General features: G+C 39.5%; 1 protein-coding gene across 1 annotated transcript in view; it reads left to right on the top strand.

The window, feature by feature from the left end:
* LOC135706300 (neuroligin-1-like) overlaps positions 1-23,885 on the top strand; it is a 762,843-nt gene extending 738,958 nt beyond the window's left edge. The window contains exon 18 of the mRNA XM_065227888.1: positions 21,587-23,885. Coding sequence (XP_065083960.1) covers positions 21,587-22,342 — 756 coding nt within the window. The 3' untranslated portion in view covers positions 22,343-23,885. The remainder of the gene's footprint in view (positions 1-21,586) is intronic.
* The last annotated feature ends 982 nt before the right edge of the window (positions 23,886-24,867 follow it).

Here is a 24,867-nt window from a genome sequence, read left to right as displayed (position 1 = left end):
TTATGTAATTCTACAAACCTTGTCTCACACGTTGTTTCGCTCAGAAGTGACGTATTGGTGCTACAATTTATTTAAAAATATCGAAGACCTTATTTTGAAAAATATACAAGTTCCTAAATGGCTGAACTTGAGCAAAAATGTGGATGATTGCCAATAACAATCAAATATGCAAAGTTTGCTACAACTCGGAGATGGTCGAGTTTTATCGATTCTTCATTTGGATGGAATCATCAATTGTGCTATTATAGCTAAAACGTTTAAACGTCCAAAATGAGAGAAACCTAAGTAATAAGGTACAAGAACATCACAACATCAAATTTAGTATTCGATCTATGAGTTTCTGCTCGAATTATTGACAGTTCGATTAGATAAATAGAAGGTAGCTGTCTTTGGTCAAAACCTATTGGATGATAGACAGTTCAGTCGAGCATTGACTCTTTGAGACGATGTACATTTAATTGATTCCTGTAACTCGACAGCTCTACTACTACCTATATAGTAATAACTAATTTTATACTGAGAACATCTTTGACAAAAAGGATGAGACATTGACAAACATGTCACGTAAAATTAAGTGCTCCGAGACTGAATAGTTCGTTACTTGGCGAAAAGTTAGTTTGATTGAGTTGAATTTCGCGTCTGGTATGACTCAAATTGATGTCAAAATTGACGCTCATGTACGTCAGTCTTAGAGCACTTAAATTTTCATGATTTTTTCTATGTCTGTAGATAGAAGGTCTACATTATGGTATCATTTTGATACGTCTTTGTCCGGCTTTGTTTCACTGATATATGCCATGAAAGTTGCAAATCGTATACTGAAAAATCAATACGTTACTTTGGTGTAATTTCCATTGCACAAGTAACGATGACAGTCCCAAACAGCAGATGCAATGAAAGTTGACGACAAAAGCATAGTTCCAGTTGTGACGTAATAACTATGAATAATAAGAAGAAATTATCAAACATTCGGTTTAAACAATTATTATTTCAAAGACACCTTTACTTCCCTGGTGACAGAACTCTGTGCACCATCCAACAAATCTTGTGCATCTTAACAACTCGGTCTAAGGTAGCAGGTCAGTTAATTTACTGGTGAAGACATGTTCAACTAAACTGAGTGGTGACCATACAATAGGTTTTATAAATCTGATCAACTTTGTCAAAAACAGCAACCATCTATCTAGTTGAGCTTTCAAGTTTATCTTTTTTCTTGATTTGTTTTCCATCGATCTTGTTTTCCATGCTGAGTACCAATGCACAGTGGTACAGAATGCAGATATAGGTGGAATGATATGTTTTGAGCCTGAAATTGAAACATTAGACTAAAAGTCTCTTGTACAAAGTTGTTCCTTATAGTTAGGCCCTTATTTTTAGGACAATGAATTCTAGGGTGGTTCCTATTATCATTAAAATCAAAAATCTAACTTTTTTGTTTGAATAAATTACATTACATACATTCGGCATTCTTCGGCAAAGTTATAGCTGAGCTAATTTCAAGCAACTTTGTTGAAAATACCTTTTTTGTATCTCTTAAATTGGCCGATTTAGAGCTATTTTCTTGAATTGAGTTAGGGTGGCTCTTAAAAAAACAGTTTTTTTGCTCTATTTTTCTTATTTCAAATTTCTCAGCAAAGGTGTCTTGAGATAACTTTTAGATCTTAAGAAGGCACAAATTTTTGCTGCACAAAGCTTGTCAATATCTTTCGCCGATCAAGAGTTATTGACGTTTGTATACTAAAAATATGCACTTTTCAAATGTTAATATCTCTGGTTGGGGCAAACAAAAAAAAAGTTTTTTTGCAGAATTTGAAAGGGCGTATGTTATTCTCAATAATATGAAAAAATTGGAGGTATGTTATTTTTTAAACTCGTATAAAATCAATTTGAATTTATTCATATTTTTTACTATATTTGAGTATATTTTTTTTTATTAGAAGAGATACAGGCAACAAATTCAGCTATAAGACATTCGTCTTAAAGAGTTTTAAAAGTCTCTAGAAGATAACTTTCATGAGAATTTTCAAATAAAAAAGTTTTTCAAGATGCCAAGTTAAGCAAATAATTTATTAGTGCCACCTGGAAGACGAATTATGAACTCAACTGTTAACTTATCAATAGACCTTATGCATCTGAACAAGCTTTGATGAAAAACGCAACCCAGTGATATCATGGTAAATTTGGAACAAGCAACTCATGTAAAATTAAGTGCTTCGAGTCTGAAAAGTTCGAAATTACGTTTGATTGAGCTGAACTTCGCGTCTATTATGACTCAATTTTATGTCAAAATTGACGCTCGTATATGTCAGTCTCAGAGCACCTAAATTTACATGAATTTTTCTAAGTGTGTAGCTATTCAACGGGGTTCTACGGTATTCAAGAAGTAGCCCCTTTTTTTACAAATGTTCAGCCAAATTCGACTCAATTTTGAGTTAATCTCATTGGTCGTGTACATTTACGTGTACACGTAAACATTTTCTTTTTGAGGTAAATTTGACTCCCTCTCTACTATTTTGAGAGAAACCTACTCTATGTTGAGTTAGTCTTATCGGCCGTGTACGGCATCTAACGATGTGACATCCCCAGAACATCTGAAGCAAAACGTACAGGTAAGCTCTTAAATAACCTCGCAACCGGTACAAGACTCTCTTTTCTCTAGATAGTCGTACCAAGCGAGAACGTGATTGATTGATAGCGGCCTAAAAGTTTGATCAATTTTCAATAGTTTACTAATGAGCATGAGCATGAGTATGATTGACCCTGTTATTGCCAGATCAGATGTAATTACACAGAGAACTAATAGACGATGCTTGGGACTACCAATCATCCTCAATGTATAACAAGTGGTGATCTCAAGCTAGGCAATACCAGCGCCGGCCGCACCCGAACGCAAGTCAAGGAAGGAATGGGTAGGAATGTGTTGACGTTACACTCGCTTTGATGGAAGCCGAGAAATCCTTTGCACTTCCATGAAGTATCACTGGGATGTTGGGGAAGAGGGTTGGGTTTGCAGCAGGGTTCGTTTTGGTAAACGATAAGCTGAATTGATGCCCTAGCGATCACATAACGCGAAGGAGCCTGGGATTGATCCCACGGTCTTCTGCTCAGAAAGCAAAAACGTTTGCCACCAGGCCAACGAGCACCGTTTTAATCATCGATTGGGTATTATTATTGCAAGTTCACAAAAATCAGAGCATTCTTTGATTTTTCATAAACAAGAAGAAGATACAACCGCAGCTGTCATACATTCCAAACACTGACACAAAAACATATTATCAAATTAATTGTAGACTTCAAACTTTTATAAAATTCAGATCTACTCTAAATAAATTTTTCTCAGACCCGTTCTGGCACAGGTTCGGGCATATTTGACACTTATATGTAATCACAGCCGGATCAACTATATCTGTTTCTTAAACATAATTTTCTGTCAAGCCCGTCCCGAATGTCAAGCATTTTACCATCAAATATATTTTGGAAGGTTGAGAATAACAAATATCGTTTATTGCCCGTTTAAGGACAAAATGAACTGTTTTCCGATAACTCACAAGATGGCTTGGATGACGGCTTCAAACGTATTGAGAATAGCTGTATCGCTCAAGGATCATTATATAAACTTATCCGGTTTGCCTAATTTAACTAAATTGTAGGCTGAAAAGCAAGATGAACTTCCGGTATATTTTTAGGCATGATTGTTGGGTTGAACGGTGGCTGGATTGTTAGTTCGATTATCGACTTTTTGCATAACGGATAGTTTTGGTTCTGTGCTTCAAAATTTCACTGGCATTGGCTGTCAGTGATGATTGCCAATTCGGGTGTCACATCTGACGCCAAATGCTAATTTTTCTCTGAATTGGCAATACCTTGTAGTCATATTAACAAATAAAACGATTCACAAATCTTGAATATGGATGGGTAAGAGATTAGACTCACGATGTTCTGCTCAGTAAGCAAATACAGTCACTCTAAGGTCATCGAGCCCTTCATAACACATCATACAGCTATTCGAGTTGTTGTAACCATTCAAACCCGGCACTGACGACTATTCAAAATGTACGATAGACAAGCGACTTGATCACATATGAATGTTCCTGGGACCACGATGATCTTTCGAATCCGAAAACTAAAAGCTACGAAAAAGCACAAAGGCCTTCATAAAGTTCCTCTTTCACGTGACGTTATTTTCGAACAAGAGCATGTACATGAGCATGGACGACCATACAGTGGCTGCTACTCCGTGATTGACCAGACTTAGCGAAATTTGCACAAAGAACCATATGAATGGGGCTTCGGATTAACAATTCATCCTCATTTTATGGTGAATAACGGCGCCGGCCACTGGGTGCCCGAGTAGCACACTTCCGTTAATAAAAGTTGCAGCAACTTGTTAATAACTGAAATAAGTCGTAAAGAAATTTCTACAACCGATATATGACAAGCGTGCTACTACCCGAGCAAAGTTCAGCATCAAAATAACAGCAAATTGAAACCAAGTTTTGATATAAGCATCAAACTGAAATCATAATTTGATTTCAGTTTACGCAATTGACAAATTTGATACCTAATTTTGTTTTCATTTTGCTGTAAATTTGTTCTTCAAAAATATGTTGTTGCGGGTTTGTTTTCATTGCCTTAGCATAACATCAAATTGAATACTTGTTTTGTTATCAACAGGAAAAATGGATATCAAATTAAGTTTTCAGTTTGCTCTCACTGATAGCAGAAACAGTTTTCAATGTGGAAGATTTTTTTGCTCTCAATTTTGATATTTTAACCGTTAAAACGACCAAAACGACAGCAACCCGAGTAATCACTATCAGCGAAATCACAACATCAAATTTAGATTTCAATTTGATCTCAGACTTTGCCCGGGCAGGGTGTATCCTATGGCTTGCCTTTCCTACTAATATAATTCCTAAATTCTCGAGACATTTATGAAGAGTCGTAGAGTTCTCTGCATTTCTCTTAAGTAAATGTTGAACTAACATAGCTTACCTATCCTTACCAGTTACAAGGACGTGGCCAAGACAATCTTTAACTGTTGGAGAGGGATATGTCTTTACCTAGGAGATAGTAATTATTTCCTACTTACTATCTGTCCAGTAATAGATATCCGTCTTGCTCTTAATAGTTTTGAATTCGTACCACCTACGATATTGTGCAACTTGTCCGATGCTAATGCTAAGAACGGTGCCAGCCACATCTTTACGGTCATCGGAGAGGGAAAGGATTGTTATTTTGACACCCGTTGATATACTAGAGACCGAATATAACTCTGCATCTCCACTGTTGTTATGGGAAGGACGTTTTTAATCAGGGAAGGGTGAATTAGATCTGGCTTCACATTGGAAAGGGATGCGATCTTTTAAAGCCTTATATGCAAATGACGTGACTCTATCAATTCAGTAATCTAAAGGGGCTTGGGTTCGAACTCACAATCTTCTGCTCAGTAAGCAAAAACGGTCACTCTAAGGCCACCGTGCCCCTTAATGCACAGCAAACTACGACCGACGATCATTCATTATCGGTTATAAGAAGCTATTAAAATGAAGCGATATCCCCGAAAGCAGTTAACAATGAATTCCAAACCAGATTAAGCATCCGTCACATGTGTCGAACCATATGTTTTACTTTTCCGAATAGTTTTGCCGAGCTCTATTATTAGGGATTTTCTACAATAGAGGCCTGAGATAGATCAATTCCGTAATGCAACGAGGCTTGGGTTGTAACCCCCGATCTTCTGCTCGGTAAGCAAAAACGGTTGTTCTATAGCGACCGTGCCCCTCACATTGTCAATAGTTTACTAGTGATCAATTTCTATGATCTTTAAACCAAACCAATTAAACATCAATTCTGAATCAAATGGTGTGAACACATTTTAAATCCATCAATAAATGGCCAAGTTATAAGCGTTTCAAACTTAACACTATTTTGTTACACAAGTTTTTGATTTGCTCCCTAGTATAGTCCACAGAGACGTAGTCATTCGTCAAAAAGTCTTAATTTCAGGATCTAAATGCATCTTTCCTGCTAAATTCCTATTCTGGACAACTGTGCACTGATAACAATCATTGGAAAAATAATACGGCATAGCAGATCATTCCTTATTTTTTCGAACATAATGTACGCTTGATAAAAAATTCTCACGCCGAAAAGGCATTTCTCTATTTAGTATGAAAACCGACTTTAGCCTTATGAATACACCGTCCATATATTTTGTCCATATTTTTACAACCAGATCCTACCTAAATAAAATGGGTATTTTATCGACACCACTACAAAAAAGCGAGCCAAATTTCCATCTTCTCCTGGGAAAAAAATGGCTACATTTTCCCCGTCTGCTGCCTTCGCCAAACTGAGGCAAAAAAAACACATATCCTAAACTCCGAAGTCTACTTTGCATAGGAATCCTCGTTCTTTTCATTAGCCACTTTCCTCCACTGACTACAGTCGTCTCGCATACGTGAAAGTGTGTATGACCGGCAGGGATAAAGCTACAGAGAGGCACCGTTGTTTGCGGATGGAGGTTTGCAGGTATTATTTTTTCTGGAATCCTTGAGACCTGGAATTCAGTAATAAAGGTACCATTGGTGGTTAGTATTCCTTCTACCAAAGATCTGACAGCAACACGCAAAACAAATTTCTCTTACAGCCAATGCAAGGTTGGATTTCTTACATCCTCTGCATATGTTTCATACAACAAATGTAATGGCAGTTCTTGCAATGAACTGCAGTGTACAAGTAAGAGTTTCTAGACTTAATATGTTTGTATAAAACGAGATCATTTTCTAAATCCAATGCATTTGGGTTAACAAATTTTATCCCAAAAATAGGCTATAATAAAAATTACAAAGTTATTTTGAAAACCTTCACGCGACCACATTACAGAATCACGCAGATCTTTAAACATCTTACATTTCCAACCAGGAAATTGTAGAAATTGGGAAAAAGGAATACCGGCTAAGACTCCATCCGCAAACAATGGTACCTCTCTGTACCAGTATCCCTGATAAGTTCTATGTGCAAGAACGTTCCGGCGAAGGAGAAACCCTTGTCCTGGGAAAATACATTTTTGATGATTCCTACCGAAGAGTTGTGGGCTCTTGTCTGGCCGACAAAAAAGAGAAGTAAGAAAAACATGAGTAGCAAAAAGGGCTGGTTTGTCCAGGAATTTCACTCCCACACCGTTGCCACCTGTGCGATTGTAGGGTTCGTTAGTGCGGGAATGGCAATATTGGAGGGATGATAATGGCGCAGGGAAAACGGTAAATATCAATTACCATTTTTATTCCTCCTTGTGTCGAGAATTTATCCCGCTTTCACATACTCCGGTGCTGAGTACAAACCCAGGGAATGGCAAGGGAATCAGAGGTGAAGGGTGCTTACTGATGGTTGAACACGTCGGGCTTGTTGGTAGTGGATTCCTTCAGCAGACTCGGGATGGGGTAAATTTGAATAAAATTGTACTTTTGCCTCATTCGTTCCAAAAGTGGATGTCATTTGGATGTGGAAAAATTCCGATACCCAGCTCGAGCGAAAAAAAAAAGCTGTTTGTTTTCTATCTCATCCCAGTCTCCCCCTTTCGATTTGTTGGAAAAGCGCAAAAAACGCAGAATGACTCGGAATGGGTATCAATCAGAAGAGAATGGTGATGTGACGAAATAAGAAAAAAGAAATACCGATCGAAGCGAATGCCAACGTGAGCGCATTCAATCTTAATCACATCAACATAAGAAAGGTGTTTCCCGGGAAGGACAACGACGACGACGACGACGATGGTATCAGTCATGTGAAAGTAAAAGGCTGTTTCTTTTTTCATCTCTCCGTTCGCTGGCTGGGTTTCAAAATGGATCGATCAAACGCCGGATGGTTAATTGATGATATGCAAATTTGTCCCTGTCTGATGCTGGTTTTATTGGCTGAAGCAATAATACCGAAGCAGGGTATCATGTTGCAATGTTTGCTATTCCAGCTCAATTATGTAAGCCACCATTTGATGTGTTCGTGTGACAAGCCGAAAGAATCCAATTAATGTTGCGATGGGAAAGAAACTCAATCAGACGGAATACGAAGAAAGGAATCGTCTCTCCAGTGCATAGAGAAAACCATAATTAACTGTCAGCATAGAAGTACGATTTACATAGAAGTATATTCGCCTGGGAGATATTCCATCCTTTTCCTACTACACATGCGATGATCTGCAAAGCAACCGCACATATTCCCGGGCAAAGCAACACCCGAAACGGCAAACTTCTTCATGAGTCGATACCCTCCGTTGGCATTTATCTGTTCTGTGTGGCGTTTCTCATTTCTTTTCTCGTTGCCCACCAGGGATTTTTTTTCATATATATGAACATTTTTATTCTCTTCTCGGAGATCCTGCTCAGGAAACTTTGTTCCTATTCACTGAAAGTGAAAAAAAAAACGAAACTTATGACCACTTCAAACGCCCCCATAACTAGGAAAGGTCCCCGGCAGATGTGAACTCTACCCGAGCAAAGTCGGTTAACAAAATGAAAGCAAATCGATATTAAAGATTGCAGTTCCTATCATAATGAAAACTCATTTTGATTTCAATTGTCACGACATTAGTCTGATATCATATTGTGCTTTCATTATGCAGTCAAGACATTTTAAATTAAAGCAACTTAACTTGAAGTTCTGCTGTTAACGTCTTGTTTAAGTTTTAAGTTAAGCTTATCTGTCGTTGAACTAACGATTATTGTTTAATTGTTTTGTGTTAATTTTAGGTCATTCGCAACCAACCCGAGGTGACATTTGAGCTCAAGTCTTTCAGCGTGAGAAGCTTGGATGCTAACCATTTACACCAGGCCCGTATTCAGTCAAACATTATGAATGCAAAATCAGTAATCAAATTGATTTCATTGAAAGCAGGATTAGTTTTCCGTTTGCTTCAACAGTGTAAAATTTTGCTCTCATTTTTGATGTGTTAACCGTTAAGTCAACCAAAATGAGATCAAATGGAGTATTCAAAGTAAGTTACATCATAACAGCAAATTCTGATTTCAATTTGATCTCTAACTTTGCTCGGGTAGGCAGTAGTTGTTGCGTTGGAATATTAACTTCTGCTTGAATCAAGACTCCTGCAGGCCATATTAGGAAGGAAGGAGACTAGAATAAAAAAATGTACCATTGACAGCGTTGCATTAAGAGACTCCTAAGGTTGTAGCTGGCAGTGTTATTTCATACTTGAAGGAGCTTGGATAAAAGTTTTATGGTTGAATGAAAATTTCGATGTTTTCGCTTTGGATCGTTGAAGTAGCAAGCTCATGAGAGGATGGTGATAAACTATGGCCAACATATTCGGTTTGTTGCGGAACTTGAGGCAGTTGTACGCTGCATATTGCCACCCTTTTTTTAATTATTCGTTTATTTTTCCAGGCTCATTTGCTGTAGCTTTGCGGAGCCGATATTCATTGTTTAGATAACAAAATTACTTAAAACTAACGTTAGCAAAGCGGGGGCCGATTACTCGCGGCTATCTCGAGGTTAGGGGTAACAAATTGTAACAAATGGATGGCAGGGTAGGGATTGTGAACACAAGGTTTGGAGAGCAATGTGCTCTTGATCTCGGACTAGGCGACACTCTTATGAAAAAGACAAAAACTGAGGTACACCGATAGGCAGCTAACAACTTGGGAGAACACAACCCAAGCAACACCATTTGTTTCTCAGCGAGTATCAACAACCTTAGTGTGACTAAATGAAGGTCTAATTTATGGACAACGCATCGCATATAAAACTTCATTGTACCTTAAAAAGTGCAGAAGGTGGAGTCTCTTTGCAACTTATGTTTGTTGCAAAAGGTGTTGCAAATAAGTTTCATGTAACATAATATTTTAATGACACAAGTTGCAAATGCGGTTTTGACTGACTTAACTGTAATGTTTAACTGACATCGTTAAAACAGTACAGTGATGTTTTCGGAAACATATGAACGACATTTTGGTTAACCATATATATGTATTGGATTTTTTGGTGTGGTTATGCGGAAAAAAAATACTGATGTTTTTATTTGGACTGAAAAATCGTAGAAAAAAGTAATTAGAATAAACATATGAAATTAATGACTTCAAAGAATTGATGTCTATTCCGTTTTTTCAAACGCTTCAAGTTTTGTGGTGAAACGAAACATTTTACTTCGAATAAATATACGCGCCTTCTGAAAATTAACAAATTGATGTCACAAATCTGTAGTGTTAAAATAAAAAAAAAGTAATATTCGCAAAATCAATTTAAGTCAGTAGTAAGTAGAAAAAATTACAGCAGTAATAAGTACTTCATATTTTTACGTTAATACGGTGTGAAACATAAATAAATTGAAAAATAAATTCATTATATTTATTTCCGGAGGATTGCATATGGCTGTCAGTCTTACCAACAGCATACTGACTATGTACATTGCGGGTCAGAATTTTCAGTACAATAATATTTCTCTCTAGATGTGGGTGTGTTTGTATCTGTGATTAATTTTTGTTTTCATTCGATTCCGATCGGTTAGACTTTAGCATGAAGATGCGTTCTTAAAACTCAAAATTATGGTCAAAACAAATTTAATCATCAATGGGATGGTCAGTGCTCACTCTACATAATGTGCCCAGGTGCTTTTTCGGCGCTCTAATGTGAGGTTCTCACTGTTGTGAGACGGTTACCGAAAAGATGTTCTGACAGGCTGGTATAAGCCGCACCGTCGTTATATCAGTGGGTGCCCAAAAAACACCTACCAGCACCCTATATCAGTAATAGTCCAACCCTAAGCCACAAACCTGAATTCTAGTCAACACATCAAATTTAAAATAAATACTTTCCAAGCAATAACTAAGGGCTAAAGTGCTTGTGTAGCTTTTTTAAATCAATTCAGTTTTTTTTTTATTCAGTAACAATATTTCATTTTAATTTTCATTTTGAGCTCATTGGAAGCATATTGAACGCAAAACTGCTGAAAAACCAGGGAAGTTGCATCTTTCTATCTACTAATAACAATAGGGAGCATAACCGCGAACCTACGCTTGGGCTTAGCTTTGAATGGCTCGTTTTCACTTTTTTATGCTCCCTACGAAAAGATTTTGGCGTACCTTCTTCTTCTTCCTCGCATTTCAAGCTTATTGCGTATGGCATGTTAGCTTATTGCGTGCTCTCAACTTAGTTTTCTAGATGCACTTCCACAGTTATTAATTGAGAGCTTTCGATGCCTGTACCATTTTTGCATTAGTATAATTGTGTGGCAAGTCCAATCATACTTCTATGCCCAGGGAAGTCGAGAAATTTTCCAACCCGAAAAAATCCTAGACCGGACCGGGAATTGAACCCAGCCACCTCCAGCATGGTCTTGCTTTGTAGCTGCGCCTTCACCGACTGAGCTAAGGGAGGTCCCAGTGGCGTACCTGTCCCTTGTGAAAATCTAATTTGAAGAAGTATTTTATGGACCTAGGGTGGGTGAGCCAATGCACCTACCCTATATATTTATATATTTTATTCAAAAATAAAATAAATTATATTTTATTCAAAAATAAAATTAATTTCATATTTTTTTCATAAAATAAAATCTGTCAAACAATAAAGCAATAAGCAAATAAATAAATGAAACTAATAAGCAAAAAATGTAAATCAACGCAATCAATCACTATAACATTCGAGCCCCCAACATCTGTTACATGCTAAAACTTTCATTATTACGTAATTTTCGAGCAGTGTTTTTTTTATCGCAAACGCAAAGTTTTGATGCGCATTGTAGAATTTAAAAAAAAATAGATGTTTTTTTTTGACGTAGGAGTTTGGAAAGTAAACTGAAGTTTACCGGTCTGCAATTATTTGTTTCGGTGCGCTTTTATTTTTCTAAAATGAGGCCATCCACAAATTATGTAAGGTTTTTTGAACGATAATGAAATCCGTTCCCGCCCTTATTACACTCTGTAAATTTTTCAGTTAACAACCTTTCCTCCGAAAACTTTCCTCAGATTTTAAATTTTTCAGAAAATCGTTAAATATTCAGTTGGGTAAATTTTCACATCGATTGGCTAATTTAATGTATTTAATGGAATTTCCCCCCCTACTCAATTGTATGTATGAAAATGTCAACAAACCTCTCTTATTTGTAAGAAGCTGTAAGAAATGTTGAGACTCACGCTCTCACCCTGTCCGTTCCATAATTTATGGATCGCCCCAAAAGTTGGAAAAGATATATAAAAACAAGAAAATCAAGTTTTTCTTAGATTACTTATAAAATAACATGTCGATGTTTTGAGTTCATCTTTGTGCGACGATATAAAATTACAGGAATTAACACGTAATTATATCTGAAAAAGAAAAAAAAAAGCAAAGTAGATGTCTATGGAGCAACTTAAGTGGCCGCCAAAAACGCCATGAGAAAACTTGAAGCGGTTACGGATTCCGAAGGACTCGTATGACTGCCAGAAATATGAAACAACAATTCAATTCCAAATAAAGATACCTGCTGTGTAGCATCAACTTCCGGTTAGTACACAAATGCATGATTTTTGACCCTTTGATCGATCATAATACTACACACTATCCAATAATTAGTCTAACTTCAAACCTCCAGGATTCAAATTTCTAGTTTATACCGCTCTGGCTGACCGAATATAGTAGCTTTACATAGAATAAATTTATTATTTTTGATCAGGCTGAGTGACACCAGCTGTGGAAGTGTAAATCCATCGATTACACAAACCGTAAGATTTCAAGCCATCACTCACTCATCTTGAAAAAATAGCTTGTGCTTATAAGGCAAAGCCTTAAATCGAAATTCCAATAAAGTACAAATCAAAGCCTTCACTTGAACAACATTATACCATAAGCAAATAGAGTCGACTTTTTTGAGTTCATTAATATCCTGCACCTATAAAAAATCAAAACGCTCTCACATAATCATTGCCTAGTGCATAATTCTTAATTGATTTATTATTTCAATGTTTGGAATATTTATGTTCATAAATTTTCCAAACATTAACATTCCTCATTATAGCAACATAAATTTGGACGGTAGTGTACGTTTCATCCAGATATAATCCAACTCACTGAACTGTTGCAAAAATGTTAAATAGTACGTTACAACAATGTTGCTATTTTTCAAGACATCATGAAAAGTTAACAACAAGTAATTTTTACGTTACAGATGAGTGGAAATTAAAATTAAATATTCTCATTAAACTGCAACAACACCGCAACGGTTTGTTAACATATCTGCACCATTGGATATTATCGATCATATCCATGTTCCAGTAATGTTGAAAATAAGTAGCAAATGCGTAGTTTGAACAATCATAGAATTAGTTGAGTATGTGCGTGCTTTAAACGTCACTTGTCAGTAGTAATGCGGCATCGAGTTGTAGCGGCATCGTTTTGGCATTAGGAGCCAATAGTTTTGGTATCAGCTCGAAATCGGAATCAAAAATTACAACAGCTCCAGCAACAATCGACCCAACGTCGTCTCAAGATTCTCACCGTTCTTTTTGGCGCTTTGGAACACCCTCTCAACTGACTATGGCCACGCCAGCCGCTGTTTGCGAAAAAATTGTCGGAGCCGCTGTAACATCACCTCCACCGGCGTTCAACTTTTCCGCTGATAAGGATGCTGCTAGTGGGGGACCTGCCGCATTTCTGCTGATGCAAATCTTATAGCTGCAATCGGGGATCTCTTCGGAATGCCCAACGGAGCCGCTGGTATTTTGCATAGGAACTGGAGGGGGTGAAACTGTGTCACTCAGACCCGGATTGTAAAGATTCTTTATTATTGGGGCTCAAATAAATTTCGACTTTGCTTCTGTGGCTATCGTTTTCGTCTAAGTTCACATCGTAATCCTATCGTCCTCGACGTAGTCTTCCTCACCATGGTTATTTGTTAGATTAATTTACTATGTAGATGTTAGCACATGGATTACGACTTCTTCACTTTTACCAATGTAGTCCAAAAGTGTTTTACAACATCACAATTACATGACATATTTGAATCATAACGCTTAATTGGAACAAGATTGCAAATAGGTTCATCAACACATCTTGGTTCGTAAACTTTTTAGTAACATCTCTAGTGCTCAGTAGATACAAAAAACATATCAGTCATACTATGTGGCACCAAAGTTTCAAGAACATACTGTTTCAAGGAACTTTTATGCACAAATACAACGCAAGTTAGATTAGTTGCTCAAGTGTTTCATACAATATCACGTAGCATGTAACTTCATGCCAATTTTAGTGTAACATGCTTGCTCCTCCCATTTTATGCATGATTTAAGAAGTCATCCAAGCAGTATATTGAAACAGTTGAGTTCCATTATTGAGACCTAAAGTAAATCAAGCAACGAACTTGAAACAGTTTCATATCACGATGTATTTATTGTACCATTTAAGGGACATATGGGCAACGTAAATAAAAAAAATCAACAATTGAAGATGTTTTCTGTGTTGCTTGGGAAGATGACACTAACTACAGAATCCTCAAATCTATCCGTATTGACATAAATTAAATTCAAATAGTCAAGGTCTCGGCTCGCCAAGACATCTCTAACGGGTATCGCGGGTTGTTTTCCTCGGGCCCTGAGGGATGTGGATAACTCAGATCTGGCAACACGGTGTAAGGTACACGACCAAACAACATGCTCGATATCGTGATAACCACTGCCACACGCACATAAATTGCTGCCTGAGAGCCCAATTCGATAGAAGTGTGAGTCTAACGAGCAGTGATTGGACATAAGCCTTGATATAACGCGTATAAAGTCGCGGCTCATGTCCAACCCTTTGAACCATGGTTTGTTCGACACCTGTGGGAGAATAGAATGTAACCATCTTCCCAATTCACCATCATTCCATTTTTGTTGCCAACTGATGAGGACTTGCTGGCGAGCAATGGAGAAAAATTCGTTGAAGGCGATTTGTCGCTCAAAAATATCGCCTTCCATAGCGCCCACCTTAGCCAATGAGTCCGCTTTCTCATTACCCGGAATTGAGCAATGAGATGGGACCCAAGCTAAGGTGATAGTATAGGAGCAGTTAGATAAAGCACTCAGTTTAGATCGTATTTCAGGCAGGAAATACGAGGAGTGCTTCATCGGCCTCATTGAACGAATAGCCTCCAATGAGCTAAGACTATCCGTAAAAATGAAATAATGGTCAGAAGGTAGTGAGGCAATTCGCTCTACTGCGTAAAATATAGCTGCGAGTTCCGCAACGTATACGGAGCATGGTTTCTGTAGTTTATAGGAGGCGCTATGAAATTGATTAAATGCACCAAATCCAGTGGAAGCATTTATGGTTGACCCATCTGTGAAAAATCTTTTATCGTTACTTACATGGTGGTACTTGATTGCAAAAATTGAGGGAACAACCATCGACCGATGGTGATCTGGTATTCCATGGATTTCTTGCATCATGGTCAGATCAAAATTTACAGAGGAACTATAGAAGGCTTGAAAGCAATCACGATTTGAGATTAATGAAGAAGGACCAAACTCCAGCGTCATGTACTCATAGTCATAGTACAAACTCATGGATCTTGTTTGAGGATTTCGGTCGAGCAGCTTCTCAAAGTGTTCTATTACCAAAGGATATATTACTTAACAACGGATGAGAAACCGGAAAGACAGCTCAGCGAAACGATTTGTCAGTGGGAGAACACCCGCGAGTACTTCGAGGCTCATCGTATGCGTCGAGTGCATACAGCCAAGCGCAATTCGGAGGTAACGGTATTGAACCCGTTGCAGCTTCAAGATATGTGTTTTCGCCGCGGATTGAAAGCAGAAGCTACCGTACTCTAGAACCGACAAGATAGTTGTTCGATTTAACCTGATCAGATCTCCCGGGTGTGCTCCCCACCAAGTTCCAGTAATTGTACGAAGAAAATTGATTCTTTGTTGGCATTTTTGTTTCATATACGAAATATATTTTACCCACGTGCTTTTGAAATTGAACCAGACACCTAAATACTTGAAAGATATACTTTGAGTGATTGTTCTACCCTTTAGTTGAAGCTGTAACTGTGCAGGATGATGCTTCCTAGAAAAAAACAACCAACTCAGTTTTCTCCGGAGAGAATTCGATACCCAGCTTCATAGCCCAAGTAGACAAATTGTCTAAAGTATCTTGCAATGGTCCTTGCAGGTCCGGTGCACTTGGCCCTATAACGGACACAACCCCGTCTTCTGCAAGCTGTTATTATTTTTATTACCACCCTTGTCATTCCTTTTTTTCTTACACACAGTAACTTGGAAGTACCGATGGCAGTTTAATTTGAGCCATGGCCTGAGAGAGAACTTGTCGTGTCGTTACTCGTCGTGCTGCATCTTTCCAGCCTGATTGGTAAGGTATGGTAATAGAAAATTCCATCATCACCTGGAGCTTTCATATTTTGAAACTTTTTAGTTATAGATCTTACTTGCCTTATCATTCAGGCTAAGGCCTTGTTGTCCTCTGCTGTCCGAAGAAGTCGTCTCCACTCTACTCGATCCATGGTCACACTTCGCCAGCTTCGTAGTCTGCGAAGGGTCCGCAGGTCACCTTGGTTACTTGGTCGATCCACCTTGCCCGCTGAGTGCCTCTTATTCTTGTTCCTGTTGGGTCGCTTTCTAGAACCATTTTCACTGGGTCGTCGTGCGGCATTCTTACGACGTACCCAGCCCACCGTAGTCACCCAATTTTTGCAATGTGGACGATGGGTGGTTCTCCAGCAGCTGGTGCAATCCGTGGTTCATTCGCATCATCCACTTTCCGTCATCCATCTGCACTCCACCGTAGATGGTACGCAACACCTTCCGTTCAAAAACACCAAGGGCGCGTTGGTCCTCCACGAGCATAGTCCAGGTCTCGTGGCCGTAAAGGACCACCGGTCTAATCAGCGTCTTGTAGACAGTCAACTTCGTGCGGCGGCGAATTTTATTCGACCGGAGCGTCCTTCGGAGTCCAAAGTAGGCACGATTCCCTGCCATAATGCGTCTTTGAATTTCTCTGCTGGTATCATTTTCGGCGGTCACCAATGAGCCCAAATACACGAACTCATCGACCACATCGATTTCGTCACCGTCAATCTGAACTCGGGGTGGGAGGCTAACATTGTCTTCCCTAGAACCTCTTCCTTTCATGTATTTTGTCTTTGATGCGTTCAGCCTTCAGTCTAATGTACAGTTCCGCCATCGTCTCAAAGTTCCGTGCCATCTATCCCTGCTCTTCTGATCACACCTTCTAACGCGATGTTGAATAGCAGACACGAAAGTCCATCACCTTGCCGTAACCCCCTTCGAGATTCAAAGGGACTCAAGAGTGTCCCCGATACTCGAACAACGCACATCACTGGATCCATCGTCGCCTTGACCAATCGCGTCAGTTCATCCGGAAATCCGTACTCGTGCATAATCTGCCATAACTGATCTCTATCGATTGTGTCGTAAGCGGATTTTAAATTGATGAACAAATGATGTGTGGGCACGTTGTGTTAGCACGGGCACGCATAAATCCCGTCTGGATTGCCCCACGAACTCTCTTGCAAATGATGACAGGCAGCGGCATAGAATTTGGAAGAGTACCTTGTAGGCGGCGCTCAGCAGAGTGATCGCACGGTAGTTGCAGCAATACAATTTGTTACCCTTTTTGTAGATTGGGCATACGACACCTTCCATCCACTCCTTCGGTAATATCTCCTCCTGTCAAATCTTGGCAATTACCCAATGCAGCGCTGTAGCCAGTGCTTCACCACCGTATTTTAATAGCTCACTTGGTAGTGTATCTACACCAGTTGCTTTGTTGTTCTTCAGCCGACCGATCTCCTCCTCAACTTCTTGAATATCACGGTCCGGTAGCCTGTCGTATTCTGCGCGGGCTCCAAGGTCTGTTGCCGTACCACCTTCGTTTTCTGCTGTACTATACTGCTATAGTACTGCTTCCAGCTCTCAATCACCTCACACTCGCTCGTGTAAAGGTTACCGTCCAAGTCTTTGCACATATCGGCTTGCGAAACGTAGCCTTTGCGCGAACTATTTAGCTTCTCGTAGAACTTCCGTGTGTCGTTTACACCTCGCGGTCTCGGTCTTTCTGCTGACACTTCTTCCTTCTGAAAACCGAGTTTTGTCTGTTCCACGCTTGTTTGTATCGCTCCACATTCAATTTCGTGCGGTGTTGCAGTATTCCCGTGCTGCATTCTTCTCCTCTACTAACAGTTTGCATTCGCCGTCAAACCAGTCATTTCTTCGGTCCAGAATTGCAGTACCTAGTGCTGCTGCAGCAGTACTACCTATGGCGGAACGGATGTCCCTCCAGCTATCTTCAAGAGAAGCTGCGCCAAGCTGCTCTTCCGTGGGTAGTGCAACTTCCAGCTGCTGCGCGTTGGCGCAACTTACCCAGCACTACAAAGCCGGTTCCCAGCACGTTTGTGGAGCCACAGCTCTGGTAGAAAGTAGTCGCTCGATGCCCGCTTTTCCATACCTTATATCCCGTCCAGCAAAGTTCCTGCAGTGCTTCGACTTCGATATTGCGTGGTTGAAGTTCGTCATAGATTAACCTATCACAGCCCCGGAAGCCGAGCGATTTGCAGTTCCATGTTCCGAGTTTCCAATCGTAGTCCTTATTTCGTTGCGTAGGTCTGTGCCGATTGTTCCGATTCGTATTTCTTTCTTCAATATTTGCATTTTTTTTTCTTCAGGGCGGCTTGTTGGGCCTGCCCCAACCCCCTGTCTCGCCGGGGGACCATCGTGCACAGCTCTGTTTAGAGTCACACGCTGGCACTAGGACGGTGATCAGCCGCTCCTAACATGAACAACAGACGCCGTTTTGAGCCGCACCTCCATGGTGAACAGACGCTCGGGTTTGGTGGAGCATTTCCTATATCACCGTAATGTGGCTACCGCGCCAGTGTTCACGTCGCCTCTCTTCACTTTGCTACTGCTGGACTGGCAACATTGCCCAGGCTACGTCACCCAGCTGTGTTCATGTTTTAGCTGGTTATGACTCGGGGAGGCGTGAAGTAAGACCTTGTGAGGACCAGAATTAGGTTTCCACTCCTTCCAGGTTGTAGCCCTTACTTACTAGACCTTCTTCGTCCAATCAGTCCCGAGGAATAATAAAAAAAAATTACCGAGAGAAAATATTCAGATAGTCCCGTGCAACTTGTTTCTCAATAGGATTAGTAGGACCCAAACTGAAATTTTGGGAATTCTCGAATCACTTAGCAAGTTTCTGAACTTTTTTTTTCGAATTTGTGATCAAAATTTTACCATCATCTATAAGCGCTGAAATAGGCATTTAATTTTCTTTTTCAAAATTTTTGTGAGCTTCCAAAAAGGGTTGGAGCTTGATTCTAATTTTGAAACATTATTTTCAAACGTTTTGTTCATCTGGGCAGAGAATCGCTATTAAATTTGTTTTTGCAAATCCCACCAGATTACTTCCATGGCAGGATCGTGTGTTCTTTGATATTTAAATTCCATTTTAGGAGCAGTAAATCTTCTTAAGTTAAAATCATTTACATTTCCGTTAGAATTATGATGGCTAGGATTTTGATTTCGATTTATACCAGCTGCAAAAGCAGCGTATATAGCTCCATTTTCATGCTGTACTTTGTTAGTAGCAGGTATAGATGAAGAATTTGCAGTAGGGGAGCTATTTGTACGAATGTAGAATTTGACCGTTGTTAAAAGCAGAGGAATAAGTACCTGTTCGGGAACGTGGAGCATTTCCTACGTAACGATATTGTAGGATCGCTTTTCGAATCTAACATTCTCAGAAATTGGATTTGTGGTGTTCACCACAATTTGAACATTTAAATTTCTTAGAATCTTCCTTCACTCGACAGTCGTCGTTTACGTGAGAGAAATCACCACAATTCTTGCATTTAACTGGCATGACGCAACTATCACATCCCTGGCACTGAAGTTAAATTAAATAAAAATCATTGGAAATCCCGTTGCTTGAATCGTCAGGATGGGATTCCATTTTCATTTTGATCTGAGTCCACCACTATGCAGACCTTTCAAGACAACCTTGAACAAACGTTCAGTGTTGGTGTCGTTAGTGAAAAATTGGTGTTGCTGCTCAATAAGATACTTGAGAAGACGTTTGAATCCGTCCAAGGTTTCAGCCAATACACAGCATTCACCCCGATGACCAATTTGAAGTGAAAACTTGAATTTCACGAAGTTCAAAAGTTCCGTGCTAAGAGCATGGAAATCGGAAGTCGTTACCACAATAGGGGGGACCTTTTCCTTCTTGGCATTAAGCCTGGAAAGTTTAGTGGAATTTTGCCTGGATGATGGATCATTCTCATCATCAATAAGCATATCAAATTGATTGGCACGGTAAAGCCGTTGGTCCTTGGTTCATGAGTTGATGGGTCGATAGGTAGGGTCCAGGTGTGGGAGCTGTCTCCCTGGCGTCGGTAGCATTGGTACTCAGTACAGAAAACAAGATCGACTGTATACAAGTCAAAGAAAAAAAAAGAAAGGGGATCAAGAAATTCCTTTTTCTTTTGCGTTTAGGCGCCATGGCGGTAGTAAAACGTTCCTTCAGATTACTATGAAGATCAGAAGGTTTGAAGAGGAATTTTCCAAATCGACATCAAAGCAGGACTACCTCGGGCAGGGTCCAACCAAGGATCGAAGAGGAATAAAAGTCGAATAAGGTAGAAAATTTGCTAGTAATATTGAACACCGAAAAGTGCTGTTTTAATTTGTTGTAGCTTTAGGTAGCAGTTGCACTTCCTTCAGCAAAAAGCACATAGAGCCGCACACTGAGATGAACCAGCCCACGGCTGAAAGTCTCTTAAATAAATAAAACAATCAATCAATAGATCCGCATGGAAAGAGGACACGATGCGGACTGAGTTACTATTTATTAATGTACTGTCGTGAAGCAGATGTAGATCATTTTGGTACAGGGTTAATCGAAATGTGATGTCTTATTAATTTAATTAATGATCCAAACATATATAAAATCGACTAAGCAGTACCTTATTTTTCAAAAAAAATTGTTCTTAAATACGCTTAGAATTAAAATATTATTATAATTTTGTGCATTGTTACATTACAATAAGCAAATTCTATCAAATCAATATCATAAAAAAGATGGCCAAGAAAGGAATCCACATCAAATGCTGATCTTTTAAGCAACATTTCTGAGAACCCCCAGCAATAAATACTGTTTGCGTTCAATTCATATTCACCCTGTCAACAGAATCATAATCGCCATCCATACGAAATCCCATCTCCAATAAACCACCCGTGGGCACCTTTCATCATATAAGAGCTAATATCTCCTACCTACGACCGTACCATTAATTCCAACAAGCCAACTCTCCAATCAGCCACTACCCGCGATGGATAATTCCATCCATGCGTCATTAATTACATGCGCATATATTTTGCCCCCGTGCAAGGATGATGCCAAATCAAGATGACAGTCAATTTAATGCCAAATTAATTAGGTTAATTGTTTCACTCCGTCGGGTTGTCATTTGCCTCATGATATGGCTTTGTTTTGACTATGCTTCTGGGAATATCACTGTCAGTGCTGCCAGTGGCTCGACTTACTAACAATTTGCATTTTTTCCCTTCTCATCCCGCAGAACCACCAGCACTCGACCACGCTGACAATAGCACCGAACGAGTCGTCCACCTGTAATCATCACCTTCAGTCGTGCAGTACCAACAGCTCTGGGACGGCCATCCCGGAAGCAATCCACCACCATCATTACTGTCAGACCCTGCCGAGATCTTCGAAATCGGCCCCACTGCCTCCGGTTCGATCGTCCAGTAATGCTTCCTCATCTTCGCCGGTATCTTGCGCCACGACCGATGCCTCGGCGGCAATGACGACGACGGCATCCATTTCACCGTCACCCACTCCGTCGGCCTCAACGGCGTCTACCCAAACGGGAGCCCCGTTGGCATCGATCCTTGTAAATAGCAACAACCACAACAGCAGCAATAACCACGGGCATCATCTTCACCACCATGCTTGCGGTGGCCTGAATAGTAACGTCATCACGGTGGACTTGGTCAGCTCGACTAATCCGAAAGTGGCAGGTCCCGGTAGCTCCTCCTATAGTAGTAACAATTTTATCGGTAGCGGTAGTGGTAACAGTAGTTTAGGTAATAGTGGTCACCATCATTATCACCACTCGCATAACTCGCATGGTGGTAACCGGGGTGGTGGTGCAGTTGGGGGAGGTTCTATCGTTGGAATAAGCGGAGGGACCATTGGCCATGGTGGTAGCGGGAATCTCACAGGATCCATGACCAATGCTGGCCACCCGCAGATGGCTCCCGGTAGTACTTCGACGCTGAAAAAACGTGTTCAGATCCAGGAGGTGACCGTATAGCACAGGTACAGCACAGCTGACGACGATCAGGAAGCTGTGTGAAGACATAAATGAGCAACGGAATACATTTTGTACTGGAAGGAAAGTCCTCAGGCGAATCGATAAACGGAAGCGCGTCTCTGAATCACTTAAATTAATTAAACTGAAACTCTAGAGCAAAGTGAAAGTAGCTCGAATATAACGACCAGCACAACAACCATTCAAGCATCATGATGGGATTGATTTTTACTTTCTGCAGGCCCACTCCCCCCCTGTCGCTCGCTGGGCAAGCAAAATGGGACACCGCTTCTTTGAAGTTGACGTCAATTCATTCATCGTTTCTAAAACGTGCTGGATGTTGTAGCTTGAAGTGTAAACAAGCGCAGGGCTACAATATTGGAGTGATTAGTAAAAGTATTGGACTTCCGAGAGTTTAAAGTGCTTTTGCAACGAGGGGATTAATTAAATGTTTCATCTAAATGGTTTAGAAAAGGGTGGTGCAGGCGGTGGTTGCGATAAACCGTTCCTTTTGAGAATGTGAGTAATTAATGCTGAGGTTGTACAAAATAGATTTCAATTGCCTTCTTGACTTTTTGTGTTTTCGGAGAGGATTATCCGATTGTTTTGATTAAAACAATTAAAGAGCTCTAAAGCTTGTTGATTACCTTTTTGCTTTCAATAAGTTGTTGATCAGAACAAAGTTTATTCAATCGTGAAATCAAAGCAGTACCGTTTATCCACAATCCACTTTGGCGCAATGACGGTCCTGAAACAGATTTTCATTTAAACAAGTGTTTGTGTGCAATTATTTAGAAGGGAAGTGGTTTTTAGTGCATCCATCAAGGGGTAATCAACTCTGCACACTGTGTCGAAACACAGTATGGCGCACTGTTCGGCACGTAAAGGAACACGTTGACAAGTATAACAATCCGTCAATACTAGAGATGGGCCATCAGATCCGGATTCGTTCAAAATATCCGGATCAGCAGGAGTGATCTGCAGTTCATTATTTATAGGAATCGGATCATCGGCCTTATTCGCTGTTATCAGTTCGGAAACAAAAAGGATTTAGAATGAATGATCATTCAATTAATTCTACTCCGGAGATTGCCAGATCCGTGAATGAACTTGATACTTTGAATGCTAAGCAGCCCCGAGTTCGGCTTTCTGGAAGAGGAAATGATGTGCCACAAATATTTTTATGCATCATATATTTACAATTTTTACCATATTAATAGTATAAATGGAGATTCTCCCTGTCTTGTCCTTTTTTCTTCCATGGTTTGGTTTGGGTCCGCCTTCGCTATCCGGGTTAGTTCAGTTATGGAGGCCGTACTAATAGCCCAAAATCTTGGTATAAGTGTCATCGTCATTCGTAGATGAATCAAAGATCAGAATCTACATATGCTTGTGAGGATGCTTGCGTAGTGGTACTTGAACTCGTAAGCCTTGCTGCAAACAAAACATGATATTTTCTACTGTGATCGAATTTGTTAGTTCCTTCATGAAATACTCGTTTGGCATCGTTGAAACAAGAGGAAGGAATGACACACGCTTGTTATGTTATGCTCGTTTTAATTTCAACAGGACAGGCACTCGTATATATTGAAATTTATGTTCATAACTTTTTTCCTCCGTTTTTTTCAAGGACGGTTCTTGAAATTGAACGGTAGAACTGGAAATTGTAAGCAAACGATCTCAAAAGTCACAACTGCAGCGTTGCCAAACTTATGAGATAATGAGATAGACACCTTGATTTCCACACACCGGCACTTTTAGCACAACGCTTGGCACAGCTTTTGGCACAGATAAAGCTATCGGCACAGATTTAGATGTGCAGAGTTGAGCACCCCTTGGAATCAATGTTAAAATTAGTAAACAATATGGTAAAACATATGCTCTGTGAAAAATACGAAAACCAAACTGGGTGAAAATTGGATCAAGTATGATAATCGGGATCCATAATTCTCCTACAATATTTTGCACATAAATCATGGAACATGTTTTTTTTTATTATTAATAATGATTATATTATGATATTAATGATGCAGTTCTAATGGGTCTGGAACGGGGGTTGAAATGGCAGCCCTAAGTATGCACCTTTAGAATTGATAAAACGATCCATAAAATATTGAGAAACGTTCCATTAAAAACATCGAAATGATCCATAAAACATCGGAGAAAATCCTTACAAAAGTGTGGATGATCCATAAAAAATATCAATTTTATCAATATTTTATGTGCAATGTTGCAACACAATTGTAAAAATGTACTGCTAAATTTCTGAGGAATGAGCATTGAAATTGTACGAATTACCCATAAACATATTGCAATCTATCCATAGCACATTCCGCAGTGAACCTTAAACTAAAGAAAGTGATCCATAAAAATTCAAGTTTGCGCACTTAAAAATATAGACATGATCCATATATCCATAATATCCATATATTATTCATGTTTAGGACACTATTTTTTTTTTTTAATTTTGATCCATAAACCTTGAAAAATTTCTCCACTGCATATCTACTTAGATTTACTATCCTGCC

The sequence above is a fragment of the Ochlerotatus camptorhynchus genome, unplaced genomic scaffold (genome assembly GCF_037179485.1).
Source record: "Ochlerotatus camptorhynchus isolate MF236.1 unplaced genomic scaffold, CSIRO-AGI_Acam_v1.1 ptg000277l, whole genome shotgun sequence".
Classification (NCBI taxonomy): Eukaryota; Metazoa; Arthropoda; class Insecta; order Diptera; family Culicidae; genus Ochlerotatus; species Ochlerotatus camptorhynchus.
This window is presented reverse-complemented; position numbering and strand designations above follow the sequence as displayed.